The 12,745-nt window shown below is 46.7% G+C and overlaps 1 protein-coding gene across 2 annotated transcripts in view; it reads left to right on the forward strand.

Annotated features, from left to right (window-relative positions):
* Window positions 1–10,446, forward strand: part of LOC144141484 (uncharacterized) — a 94,648-nt gene extending 84,202 nt beyond the window's left edge. For both annotated transcript variants that reach the window (XM_077673039.1, XM_077673040.1), the window contains 2 exons: window positions 61–204; window positions 10,290–10,446. In XM_077673039.1, coding sequence (XP_077529165.1) covers window positions 61–204; window positions 10,290–10,312 — 167 coding nt within the window. In that variant the 3' untranslated portion in view covers window positions 10,313–10,446. The remainder of the gene's footprint in view (window positions 1–60; window positions 205–10,289) is intronic.
* Window positions 10,447–12,745: the final 2,299 nt, after the last annotated feature.

Genomic DNA, 12,745 nt, shown 5'->3' on the forward strand with positions numbered 1-12,745 from the left:
TTTTACATTACCTGTTTCACAGGTATTCATATATTTACGAGTTTATGTACGTGAATGCAGCAACAGCCAGACCCTCCGGAGCCACAGGAGCAGCAGGAGCAGCTGGACCAGCCGGTAAACCACCATGCGCCAGTAATACCGGTCGAAGGCGGCGATCAATCGCGGAATCGAAGGTCCCTGCGGAAGTTTTGGACAGCATTCCAAGTTTGTATCTCTTCCATGTTTTTTAAAGCACATCGTTCTGGAAACAAGACAAAGAATGTTTTTCCAAACTTTCCATGTCATTAGACGAAAGGTGCTAGTTTCGGGGCCTAGACATGAAGCGTGCTACTCTCGACGAAATGGGGAAAATACTGCGTTCGAGAAGTTACATTTAAAAGTGATGATAGATATATATAGTATTTTTAGTTAAAAAAAGATTGCACGAGGCTGTCATATGGTAGCACAAAACCAAAAGGTTTCAAAGAAACTTCACGAGCTTCCTTAGAAACCTTCATTTTCATCATCATCATCATCATCATCATTATCAGCAGCAGCAGCAGCAGGAGCCTACTCAGTTCAAGTGCCCGACAAACCAGTGTCCCATTGACCACGAACACCTCCTGCGCTGCCCCGCTAGAGTCCACAGTTTACCCCCGAAGTTCCGTATTTCATCCTTCTGAGGTGTTGTTGGCCTTCTTCTAGACTTCTCTTTTTGTATCCACTTTGTTAATGCAATTGTCCGCTGGTTGACGGTTTGTCTCACTACAAGGCCAGCCAAGGTCTATTTCTTTTTCTTTATTTGAACTAGGATATCACATAATCGAGTTTTTTCTCTGATCTACGTAGCTCGTTGCCTGCTCCTGAGTGTTATTAGTAATGTTGTCCGTTCCATGTCGTCCGCAAACCTCAAGTGGCTGAAGTGCTATCCGTTAAATCGTTAATACTAGGTCATCCCAGTCAAACTTTTGAAATACCTTTTCCACACATGCCGTGAATAGGTTTGGATAAATGATATCTCCCTAACTCAATTTTGCATCGGGAAGTTATCGCTATGCTTGTGGAGGGTTATCCTGCCCGGTGCATTCCTGTATATTATTTATGTATTGTGTAGGTTTCCTCTATTCCCTGGTCTTTTAGTGCTTCTACCACGGCTGCGGTTAGCGCGGAATCAAACGCTTTCTCATAGTCTCAATTGACAAATAAAAGGGTTTAGTGTATTCGGCGGATTTTTTATCACTTGAGTGACGACATGGAAGTGATCCATGGTTGAGTGAGCTTTCCTAAACACAGCCTGCCCTCTGGGTTGTTGGGAACCCAGGCTGTCATCTATGCAGCTAACTATAACTTTGGTAATCAGCTTGTAAGCAAATGAGAGTAGGCTGATGGTTCTCTAACTTTTGAGGTGCTTGGGATCCCCCGTCTTAAGGATCAGTATATTGTTCGCGTTTTTCCACTATATGGGTAGTTTTTTCACTTCAATTATTCTGAAACTACTAGAGCAAGGTTTTTGAGTACAATATTTGCTCCCTCCTTCAAAACATCCACTGTTGTGCCGCCGTAACCTGCAGTTTTTTTTTATTTACAGGCCTTTGAGAGCTTGCAAAGTTCTTCTTTAGTTACTAGTGGAGCATAGAATTTCAGTTATAACATTCAGTAGTTTCCCCTGGACTATCGTAGCTGACATACAGCCTGATGTAGAATGGTTCTGCTAACTTGACGGTCTCGTCCAATTTGAGCGTAATGTTACTCTCCTCGCCTCAGCGTGCCTACATCATGTCGTTGCCGAAGGCTAGCTTGCAAGCTTCCCCGTATTAGCAGATTTTCCGCATTACTGCCATGATATATGCATGAATATAGTTTGTTCCACTTGTGTTAATCAGTTTCGAAATCCCGGCTAATTCAATCTGATCGCCCGTACTTTACACTTTCATGTTCTTACGCTTGGCAATTAGTTCCTCTGTTTTCTTCGTTTTCCACCCGCCGCGGTGGCTCAGTGGCTAAGGCGTTGTGCTACTGAGCACTAGTTCGCGGGTTCGATTCCCGGCCGCGGTGGCCGCTCTTCTGATGGCGGCGAAAAGCGAAAACGCCAGTGTGTACGAGATTTCGGAGCACGTTAAAGATCCCCAGGTGGTCAAAATTAATCCGGAGCCCTCACTACAGCGCCCCTCATCACCTGCGTTGCGTCGGCGCGTTAAACCCTACAATAAATATATCAATCACTTAGTTTTCAAGTTGGTTCCCCAGTTGTTGCTTCTCCCACAGCTGCTGCTCATCCATTGAGTGCCAATGTTAGGCTCTAATTTACCCTGTCTACACTTACACCGTTCTTCCCGTTCAGAAGCGAGCATTTTTGTTGAAGTTATTTTAAACTTCTGCTGTCTGCCTCTGACTGACTCCACACTGATTTTCTGTGTTTTAACGAGTTTCCTCCCTTCTCTTTTGAAATTCATACTTGGCTTGAATTAACCAACCTATGATTGCTGGTCAGATTCTTACTTAGTGCGTCTTCGTTTTGCGCAATACCTGGGGTGTCCGTTAAAAAGAAGTCAATTGCATTTGTTCTTGTACCATCGGGACATTTACACGTCAATTTCCTATGCTTTCCTTCGTAAAAGATGTGTTCATGAACCTCAGGTTACTTCCCTCTGGAAGTCCCACCAGTGTATCTCCTTGACTGTTGTGGTTGTGTTGTCCAAAGTTTCCCACTGACCTTTCTCCATTTGCTTTTTACCGACCTGTGCGATAGTCTCTCATCACCATCGTAAAATGCATCGCGGTCTTCTTCATTGCTGATTCAACGTGGTCGTACAAGCTATTTGCAGCTTAATCAGCATAGCTGGCTGTTGGGTGCACAGGCCTTTACTTATTCTTTTATCGCCTATTTAGCTTGTTCACAACTGCCGCGACTCTCTCGCTAATGCTGAGAAACTGCACCGTATTTCTTGCTACTTCTCTGTGTATTGAACGTCCCACCCCAAGTTCGTTTTTCTGTTTGGGTTCACTGTGGCGTAGAATATGCCCGCTAGTGGGCTCAATAAAGCCTTCTCTGTCCTTAGAATTTCTCTTAATCCTTCAATATCTCACTTAATGTCCGAGGGCTCCTCTAGTAGTAAAGTTAATCTTCCCTCACTAGCCAAAGTGCGTGTGTTGAACGTTGCTAGGGTCGGTTTCCAAAGATTGCCTGCCCGAACCCAGAGATTCTTAGCGCCCTCTGCTGTTCGGACTGCCGCCGTGGACAGCTTTAGTGCAGTAGTGGAGAGTTATAGTGGAGAGCTATAGTGCTGCTGAGGACTGTTCCCGAGAGCTGAGTTGGTTAGTCAAGGGAAGGGGCGGCCAATGACTACACCAGGGTCGCCAGATCCTTGTCTGGTGACGGAGTGTTGTTGAAGGCCTAATGAACCTGCCTAGCATGTTCGAACCTAACTAGTATGGCCCCTAAGGTATCCGGGATGATGGTTACTTACGTAGCAGGGAGCACTTTATATCTCCATGTGTTTGGCACACCGAGCCTGACGAAAAGAAACGAGGAAGCGAGAGAAGTCTTTCGCGGACGACATTGCCGCCCGTGCCCGTAGTAGTATTTAGGCAGTGTTTGTCGGTTTTGAATTTGTTACGCGTGGTTCTGAAGAAATGAGCTACCACACTGGCTTACTGATGGGATTCACTGACGTCTGGTCGCTTGAAAGATAAACCACTGGAGTGCCCAGATGTATAGCTCCGAAAAAAAGCGAGCTTCAGGCTCAGCTGGCTAAAAAGCCATCGAAGTTGTAATAAGTCCTTCCTCGCGTGAAAATGTAAAAACTCGCTCAGCTCCGTCTAAACGCGCCCACCATGACGGGAAGGTTTTCGAAGATACGGTGGCTGTTTGTTTACATTTTGGCTTTTGCCTCTAACTTTACCAAAATTCGCCCAGCCAGCTGATTGAACTTGCCAAGCTAACGGAACATAACGCGATAACGCGAGTATGGCCTTTAAGGGGTCACCCTGTCACAGACGTTAGATTGGCTTGTTTTACTTGAGTGTGACTCCACGCATAAAAACGTTAAAGAAAACAATTGGTGCTAGACTGTTAAAATTTGGTAGAAAGGTTCTGTGGAAGCTGAGGAAAGAGGACGGTGAAAGGATTACAACTTACATGCCAGATTTTCTGACGAATATGTAGAAGGTCGACCATCTCCGCCTAAAGGGTCCGCTATGACGTGAAGGTTCTCAAATTTACGAGGACTGTTTGTTTACACATAGGCTTTTGGCTCTAACTTTACAAAAAAGGCGCCTCGCGAGCTGATTTATCTTGTCAAACTATCGAAACAGCAAAGCGATAAAGCGATATATGGCCTGAAAGGGGTCACCCTATCGCGGAGGTAAGCTAGGTTTCTTTTACTTGCGCGGGACACAACGCACGCGTCCATCCCCGCACTGAAAAATAGAAAACAAATATAACTGTTATTCAGTTATCCAGAACGTTACGGAAGGGTAGTGCGAAAGGATTCAAACTTACATTTCATATTTTGTGACGAATCGATCACTTATTAGTATAAATTTTCAGATATGGATCGATATGCCTGCCTTCTTTTATTTTTTGTTCGGTTGTTCATGGCCGTATTATCACTCCGGTCCACTTTTCCTTTATTCTTTTTTTTACAAAGGCTTCACCACAATGTTATATTAATGAACCACCCCTAATTGGGCTCTCCGTGGCCTCCATAATAGTGCAAAAAAATAAATGAATCCTTATACTTTATTTGCACAGTATAGATCTCCGCAATATATTTATTTCGAGAAAGGAAAACTCTTCACGAACTCTGTCTATATACAATTAGAGTTGCAGTAGAACCACCCGCGTGTATTAAGTGCACAGCAGTTTAGGCGCTCGCCTTGTCGTCCTAGCTTGCTCGCTCGAACCAATTACATAGGGCACCCAGGCGGTGCCCCGGGGAAACGCTGCGGTTCGCGGCGTGTCCCATGGGCTTCGAAATCCAAGCTGTTTATATAGTCATAGGCGTCAGGAACTCGTGAAACGCTGCCGGTTGTCATATATCTTCCCGTTGTTTAGAGCAAAAAAAACTATAGGTACATTTGGGAATAAATATACGTAATTAACCGGCAGCGCCCGCGTTTTTTTAGTTAAGGACATCCATTAGGTTGGTTGTTACGATAGGAAGCGAAAAATGTGGCAGTGCAACGCCAGGGCGTGCGGGGACAAAAACACAAAGGGAACAGAACACCCGCTTGCGCAATTAGAAGCAGGGGGCGCGCGAGCACTGCGAGGGCGGGAAATTTGAATTGCATGGGGTGGCAGCAGTAAGCGCAAAACAGTGGTAGGGCCCATTATGGCAAGTCATTGCCCTGCACTTCCGACAGCTTTCACATTGAATGGAACGGCTTTAAGTTTGTTTTTTAAGTGCAGAGCACATTAGGCGCTCGCGTTATCGTCCTATAGTCGGTTACAACTCAAGAACGGCACCACCTCATGTAGTGTATCACAACGCCAAAGCGCCGGACCCGTGACGTCAGTGCGCGCGCGTTTTGAAAGGGGTTTGCTATGAATCCCTGATATCGTCTGCCTTGTCTCACGCAGTTTGTTTGACGTCACTGGAGTCGTTTATAAGCATATTAAGTCCAAAAAGCACTGGAATGGCTCACGTCATGTTCAAAATAATCCCAGTAACGCCCTACTTGCGTTGCGCGGAGAAACATCCGGCTACGGTGATAAGGCACAGCGGCAACTTCCGGTGCCGTTCTTAAGTTGTCCCTGAGTATAGCTCGCTCGCTAGGACCAAGCATATCGCTGCAGCGTTACGGTGTAGCCTGTCACGGTCCCTTCTCCGCGGCGTAACCCAGAGGCTTCGAAAATCAACTGGTTATGCCAGGATATACGTAGCGTAAGCTAAGGTACAGCTGGATATTCTTAGCTTTCCTTGTTGTCTAGGATTAGCTGATAATCATGACTACTGCTGCTTATCGTCCAATCCAAATCCAATCCAATCGTGTTCAATACAATCCAATTAAACACCAATCGAATCGAAGCAAAGCCAATCCAATCCAATCCAATTCTATCCTCGCGCTTGCGCAGCACGGCTCTCCAAGAGCTACGCGAAGCTGGTCAACCTGGGCCAGTGTAGCCAATTCCATTAAATCTAATCCAAGTAACGCTGTTCGCGGCGTACCCCAGAGGCTTAGACAGCCAAGAGGCTTATATAGTATTAAGCGTTCGAAACTCTTGAAACGCTGGCGCTTGTCGTACATCTTCCGTTGTCTAGCGCATAGAAAACAATAGGTACATTTGAGGAAAAATATACGTAATTAACCGGTAGCGGCCGCGTTCCTTTAGTTAAGGACGCAAGTTGGGTTGGTTTGAACGATAGTAAACGCAAAATGTGGCAGTGCAACGCCGGAACGTGCGCGAAGAAAAGCACAAAGAGAACAGAACTCCCGTTGCCGCAGTTTCAGGCAGGGGGCACGTGAGCACTGCGAAGGCTGGAAATTTGAATTGCATGGGGTGGCAGCAGTAAGCGGATAACGGCGGTACATCCCATTATGCTGAATCACTGCTCTCCACTTCCGACAGCCTTCACATTGTGTGGAGCGGCTTTAATTCTTTGTGAGAATGCGTGCTCTTTATATTTGATAAAAATGGGGTTCAGTTGCATACAAACAAAGAACGCACGTTTGCCGCGTATCAAAGTGGATGCAAACAGCATGAGCCTAATGCAAAATACAGTCACGGTTACTCTATTCAAGCGGGGCGTTCGCCGCACCCGAGCTTTGCGTGGGAAAGTTCTCCTTCAGTGGCGAGGTAGAACAGCCGCAAACGTATCTAGCGAGGGAAACGGTAGTACCTGTTCAAGCAATGAATTTTATTTGCAACCCTCGGTTTATATATAACTACAACCCCGGCGTATTAAGAGCGAGGCCAAAGGTTGAAGTGTATATCTGCTGTCACCTCCTATAACTGAAATAAAACGTATAGAAGTACCTTTAAAAATTGGGTAGTACTGTTCAAAGTGAACTCTTTAAGTGCAAACGAAATGAGCAGACTGATAAAAGGCGTTATAATGTTTTGATTAGACTCTCTGGCTGCCCCAATCATGGCGTTTCATGCGCAAGCAGCGTACTATATCGCTTATAAAGTGAAATACCGACACAGGGTATTTACTACGCAGTGTGTAACGAAGAGGCAATATGTTACTGTCAGTGTGCCAGTTTTTCAGTGTCACTGTGACACGTACAGCGTGTAAAATTGTAGGTTCAAGCACACGCACACATGTTTCAAAGTAGTACAGGCACATATTTTTGTCTTGTCGTGCAGCCCTGTGCTCCCACTGGCAGCAATCATTGATTCATGAATATGTTTATGTCTTACTGCATGTCGCAGCAGCGTGTCGGGCAATCCGCGCTGCAGCCGGATATAATATTGTTCCAAAACCATTCTCGAATAAGAAACGGCGGGTATGTGCCAGACCGGTCAGTACCTGCCAGCCCGGTCACCCCAGCGTGAATGATCACCAGCCAGCAGCGAGACCCCCGGATGTTGGCAGGACTTCGTGGAGATGACATCGAGGGTTGGCTTGAAGATTATAACCGGATGTGCTTATTCAATCGCTGGGACTATTAGCTCGAGCTCCTCAATGTCAATTTCTGTCTAACTCAAGCTGCTCAGACGTGGTATTTGAATCATTGGGAGGACTTTACTAAATCATCACAGTTCACCGAACAATTACGTCGAATATGTGGCAGGTTCACTTCGCGGAGCGCTGTAGTCTTAAGCTGTAGGAGCTCAGATCAGCTGAGCTACAGGCAGTTCTTTGTAATCTGGAATGATCTGAAGTAGCAAGATTCCAAAATAAAAGACGGGAAATTATGGAAATGCAAAATGCAATCAAAGGCGTACGAAGCAAATTTCAATTCGCAGGAACGCCGAAGCTGCTACAGCGGTTGCCGAGGTGGAAGGTCGGGGTGCACTGGAGACTGTATATGTTTCAAAAAACAGCCTTCAGTAGTGAATGCCCCTAATAAACAGCCCTCTCCGCCTGAGCGGAAACACTGTGGTTCTAGCATTGTGAACTTCTCAAGTACAGGGCTCTCTTCCCTAGAAGTCAAGCAACTGTCAAATGGCCTATACTTCTGTCTGTTCTCGGGAAACATCAGTGAATTCCAACTATATCAGGACCTCAACAACTTGACAGAAACGTGAGCCTAGGGGAATATTTTCACGGGCGTCCCACTGAAAGCAAAAAATTACTTCTTGCACCTTCAGGAAAAATGTGGACACCGAATGAGCAACGTTATAAGCACTTGGAAATATACATTGCGGCCGCGCAAAAAAACATAATCATTGATTACGAGGAACGGTTGCCCATCCTCTGCAGCTTCCTGACGGACAAGCTCGAAGCACTGAAGAGTTGAGTGCGGCTACTGCCATAGTAATAAAACCTGCAAAAAAGGCGGGGCTGCAGTGAATATTAACAGGATTGGGTAAGTGAGGGACAGCGACCGCTTGCTATCGAGACATTCTACCGCAAGCTCACAAACGACCCAACATTGTCATATCGCACTGAAACTGTGGATACACAAAAGTCCTTTCTGCGAAAGGGGAAACTTAACATTTCAATGTATGAAGCGATGCTATCCCGAAAATCTGAGAGAACATATTTATTTCCTACCTAAATTCACAAAGAAAACAATCGCAGTCACCCTCAAATATGCACCAATGAAACAACCACAGAAAAAAATATCTATTTTTTTGACCACCTAAATAAAAACATCCCCCAGACTTATCCCTCTTAGATTAAGGATACCGGACAGTTTATCCGCCAGGTTTCACTTCTCGAGGTCCTAACCGGTAGTTCTCTTGTCACCAGGGACGTCACATTCCTTTATACTAACCATCCTAATTCTGTTGCCAGTCTTACCGCACTCTCATGCTACGGTGACGGTTTACTGCTTGTACGTAACCCCTGGCACATTGGAAACCCTCCTCCACCTCGCCCTTGAGTACGATCACTTTGATTTCGACGATACCCACCATTTACCGATCAACGGCACAGCCATGGGGATTAACTTGCCATCTACATAAGCCAATATCTTTATGGGGTCATTAAAACGCAGTTAATTGAAAAATGCTGCTCAAAACCGATCATTTATAAACGGATCTCGGTGATATCTTCTTCATTTTGAATAATGATTAGGCAAGCCTCCGGGAAATTATCTCAGAAATCAACGCTCTGCATCCGTCAATTAAACTGACCTACCAGATTTAAACGAAAGCCATCATTTTCTTGGATTTCATGCTCGTTTGACCAAGATAACGTCTCAACAAGATTCTACAAAAGGCCCACTCACCGTCGAGAATATCTTCACTTCTACAGCAGGCATCCGTGCCATTGTAAAACACGTATACCATACTCCCAAGCACACCGGTACCGGAAGATATGCTCTGAGCGGCACGAGTGCGGACAAAATGCTGAGGAGCCCTAGACCTCTCTAATTAATCAAAAATGTCCCATAAAATATTTGACGATTCGATTAATCGAGCTCGCCATATTGTAAGCCTTTCTGACCACGCTGCCAGTGTTGTGAACCTTATAGAAGAACGTCCTCATCACCTGTACATTATCATCAGTACTAGCTCTTGGCTCCTGTCATCATCATCGCCTGAACATAACATCACCGCGTGGGGCTTTTCCTTCGCCCGAGCGCCTGAATAAACGGTCGTCCGAACCGTTCTCTCTCAAGTGGTGGAAATTCGTTTTGAGCCCGTAGTCTACCTTTCATGCTGCCCTCCTGGAGCTCACTAAGAGGGTTCAACCTAAATTGGAATGGAAGACGATATGTGCAACATTGAGGGACAAAAAGAGAGCGTAGTGGGTCAGGTTACAAACGCGTGTTAAGGACATATTAGTAGAAATTAAGAGGAGGAAGTGGACGTTGGCAAGGGACGTAATGCGGCGACAAGATAACCGTTCGTCACTAAGGGTAAGAGTGGATCCCTCGAGTGCATCCCCGCTAAGAGTGGATCCCTAGAGAAGGCAAGCGTTGCTGGGGGCGGCAGAAAGTTAGATGGTCAAATGGGAACTAGAAGTTTGCAGCGATAAATTGGTCGCAGGTAGCACACGACTGGGGTAATTGGAAAATAATGGGAGAGGCCTTTGCCCTGCACTGGTCGTAGATAGGCTGGTAAAAAAGAAGAAGATGATGATGACGATGATCAGGTCTCAACGAGTGTGTTCAAGTATTCACGCTGTTTCATTGTTGGAAACTCAATGTTTCCTAATGCCTAATCATTTCCTTGTCATTCTTTTGCGCAGTGAACTTCGAACACCTCGACTAAGGAGTACTTGGAAGCTGCTGGGAGCCGGTGCTACACACATTCCAGGAAGTATCGAATGCTAGAGCAAAGTAAAGTGCATTTTACTGCTTTTACAAATGCGAAGCGCTGTTTCTAATAAACCTGTAGAACACGAACGTCTGTAATTTGACTAAATGTCACAGAGGCCCTGCAGTGCAACACCAAATTTATTTTCACTACGACAAAATAAAAATTCAAATCAAGTACTTTGAATTTTTTGGCCTTTTAACCCAACTGAAACATTTGGTCTGAACTAATGCATGAACAAGCTGTGTTTCCTGAAACAAGCTTACTGTCTAAGAAAAATGACAGTCCGCGTTTATAAGTTTGGCTAAGATGTTAGTGAATAGTACGTACCATATAATGTGCACAAACATTGTGCTTTTTAGCTCAGTGCAGTTCATATATGCCTCACACAACCTTACAGCATTACCACCTTTCAAGGTTCGCGTAATTTGTAACCGATAATGGCAGTATTACTGCGCCTATTATTTTTTTAGCCAGAACGCATTATGATTATGTGGCCCCAAGCCTAATATATCAGCACACAGGTTATCAGCTACAACACCTATAACACACACTTCTTATTAGCATCACCATTACTGGCTGATCTTCAATATTGTGACGTGGCAATGAAGGCACTGCTCGTAATAAAATGTATTGACAGGCAAATACAAATAGGTAAAGCAGCTCCAATGTTCAAGGAACAGCGCGCACGTCCGCAAGGCTCTCAGCGCCGTCGTCGTCTCTGTCTCCAGGCTGTGCACCAGCTTGGCAGTGGCGCATATCCCTGGAGGAGAGGTTGGCCATAACTGAACACCTGGATTGCCAATATGAAAGAGCCCGTGACATAACCCCCGGCGGCGAGAGCACCGACCCGCTGCAAACGACGGAACAAGGTTAGAGGCACCTTGGATCGCGGGAATGGTACCGCTTCAGACGGGAGCCGTGCACAAGTTGCGACGTTGAATGGGATGACGACGAAGGCGTGAGGGGTCCGATTTCGTAGCTCACGGGAGTTACCATGCGTAGGATGCGGTAAGAGCCCGTGAAACAACAGAGCAGTTTTTCAAAGAGGCCGACGTGGCGCGATGCGGTCCACAGGAGGACTAAAGTGCCAGGGGCGAAGTAGACATCGCGATGGTGCTGGTCATAGCGCCCTTTCTGGGCTGCTTGTGCTGTCAATATCCTGGCGCGGGCAACCTGTCGGGCCAAGTCAGCGTGCGCTGCCGCGTCTCGTGCATATTCGCTTCTCATCATTCCCCAGTTAGGCAATACGGTGTCCAATGGCAAGGCAGGGTCGTGCCCAAAAAGAAGAAAGAAAAGAGAGCAGCCAGAAGTGTCGAGGCGAGGAGAATTATTAGCAAAAGTAACGTAGGGAAGTGGTACGTCCCAGTCACGGTGGTCGGCGGACACGTATATAGCTAGCATATCCGTGAGCGTCTTGTTGAAGCGTTCAGTAAGTCCGTTTGTCTGGGGGTGACAGGCGGTAGTAAGGTGGTGCTTGGTACGTCAGGAACGAAGGAGGTCATCAATAACTTGAGACAAGAAGTAGCGCCCACGGTCCGCAAGCAGTTAACGAGAAGCGTCGTGGTGCAAGATTACATCATGCAGGAGGAAGTCGGCTACGTCTGTGGCACAGCTCGTGGGGAGGGCACGTGTGATAGCGTAACGCGTTCGCATAATAGGTGGCGATAGCATTCCACTTGTTTCCCGACCGGGACAAGGGGAAAGGGCCAAGCAGGTCCAATCCTACACGAAAGAATGGTTCTGCGGGGACAGCGATTGGTTGAATGGTGCCGGCTGGAAGCAAACGAGGTGTTCTTCGGCGTTGGCATAGATCACAAGCCGTGACGTATCGCCTCACGGGCCGGTATAGGCCCGGCCAGTAAAAGCGCCGACGCACGCGGTCGTAAGTCCGAGCCACGCCAAGGTGACCAGCTGTAGGCGCGTCGTGAAGCTCGCGGAGGACGTCAGAGCGGAGATGCTGAGGCAGAGCAAGTAGCTCCTCAGGCCCGTCCTCGCGAACGTTTCGGTTGAACAAGACGCCATCACGAAGCATTAATGTACGCGTAGAAGGGTCGGCCGGCTCGGAGCTGAGACGTTCGATGATCAGTGCAAAGCGACGGATCACGGCGCTGATGGTCAGTAATGTTAAGGAAGTCCGACAGAGCGAATACGCCGGGGTCGTCGACATTGTTTGGAGGGTCAGAGGGGTCAACAGGGTGACGAGACAGGCAGTCCGCGTCCCTGTGCATGCGACCAGACTTGTAGACGACCGAGTAGTCGTATTCCTGTAGCCGTAATGACCAACGACCAAGTCATCCGGTGGGGTCCTTTAGAGTGGAAAGCCAGCATAACGCATGGTGATCCGTAACTACGGCGAATGATTTGCCGTTCAGGTACGGACGGAAC

Source organism: Haemaphysalis longicornis, unplaced genomic scaffold (genome assembly GCF_048455015.1).
Source record: "Haemaphysalis longicornis isolate Haplotype H1 unplaced genomic scaffold, Haemaphysalis longicornis Haplotype H1 scaffold_6, whole genome shotgun sequence".
Classification (NCBI taxonomy): Eukaryota; Metazoa; Arthropoda; class Arachnida; order Ixodida; family Ixodidae; genus Haemaphysalis; species Haemaphysalis longicornis.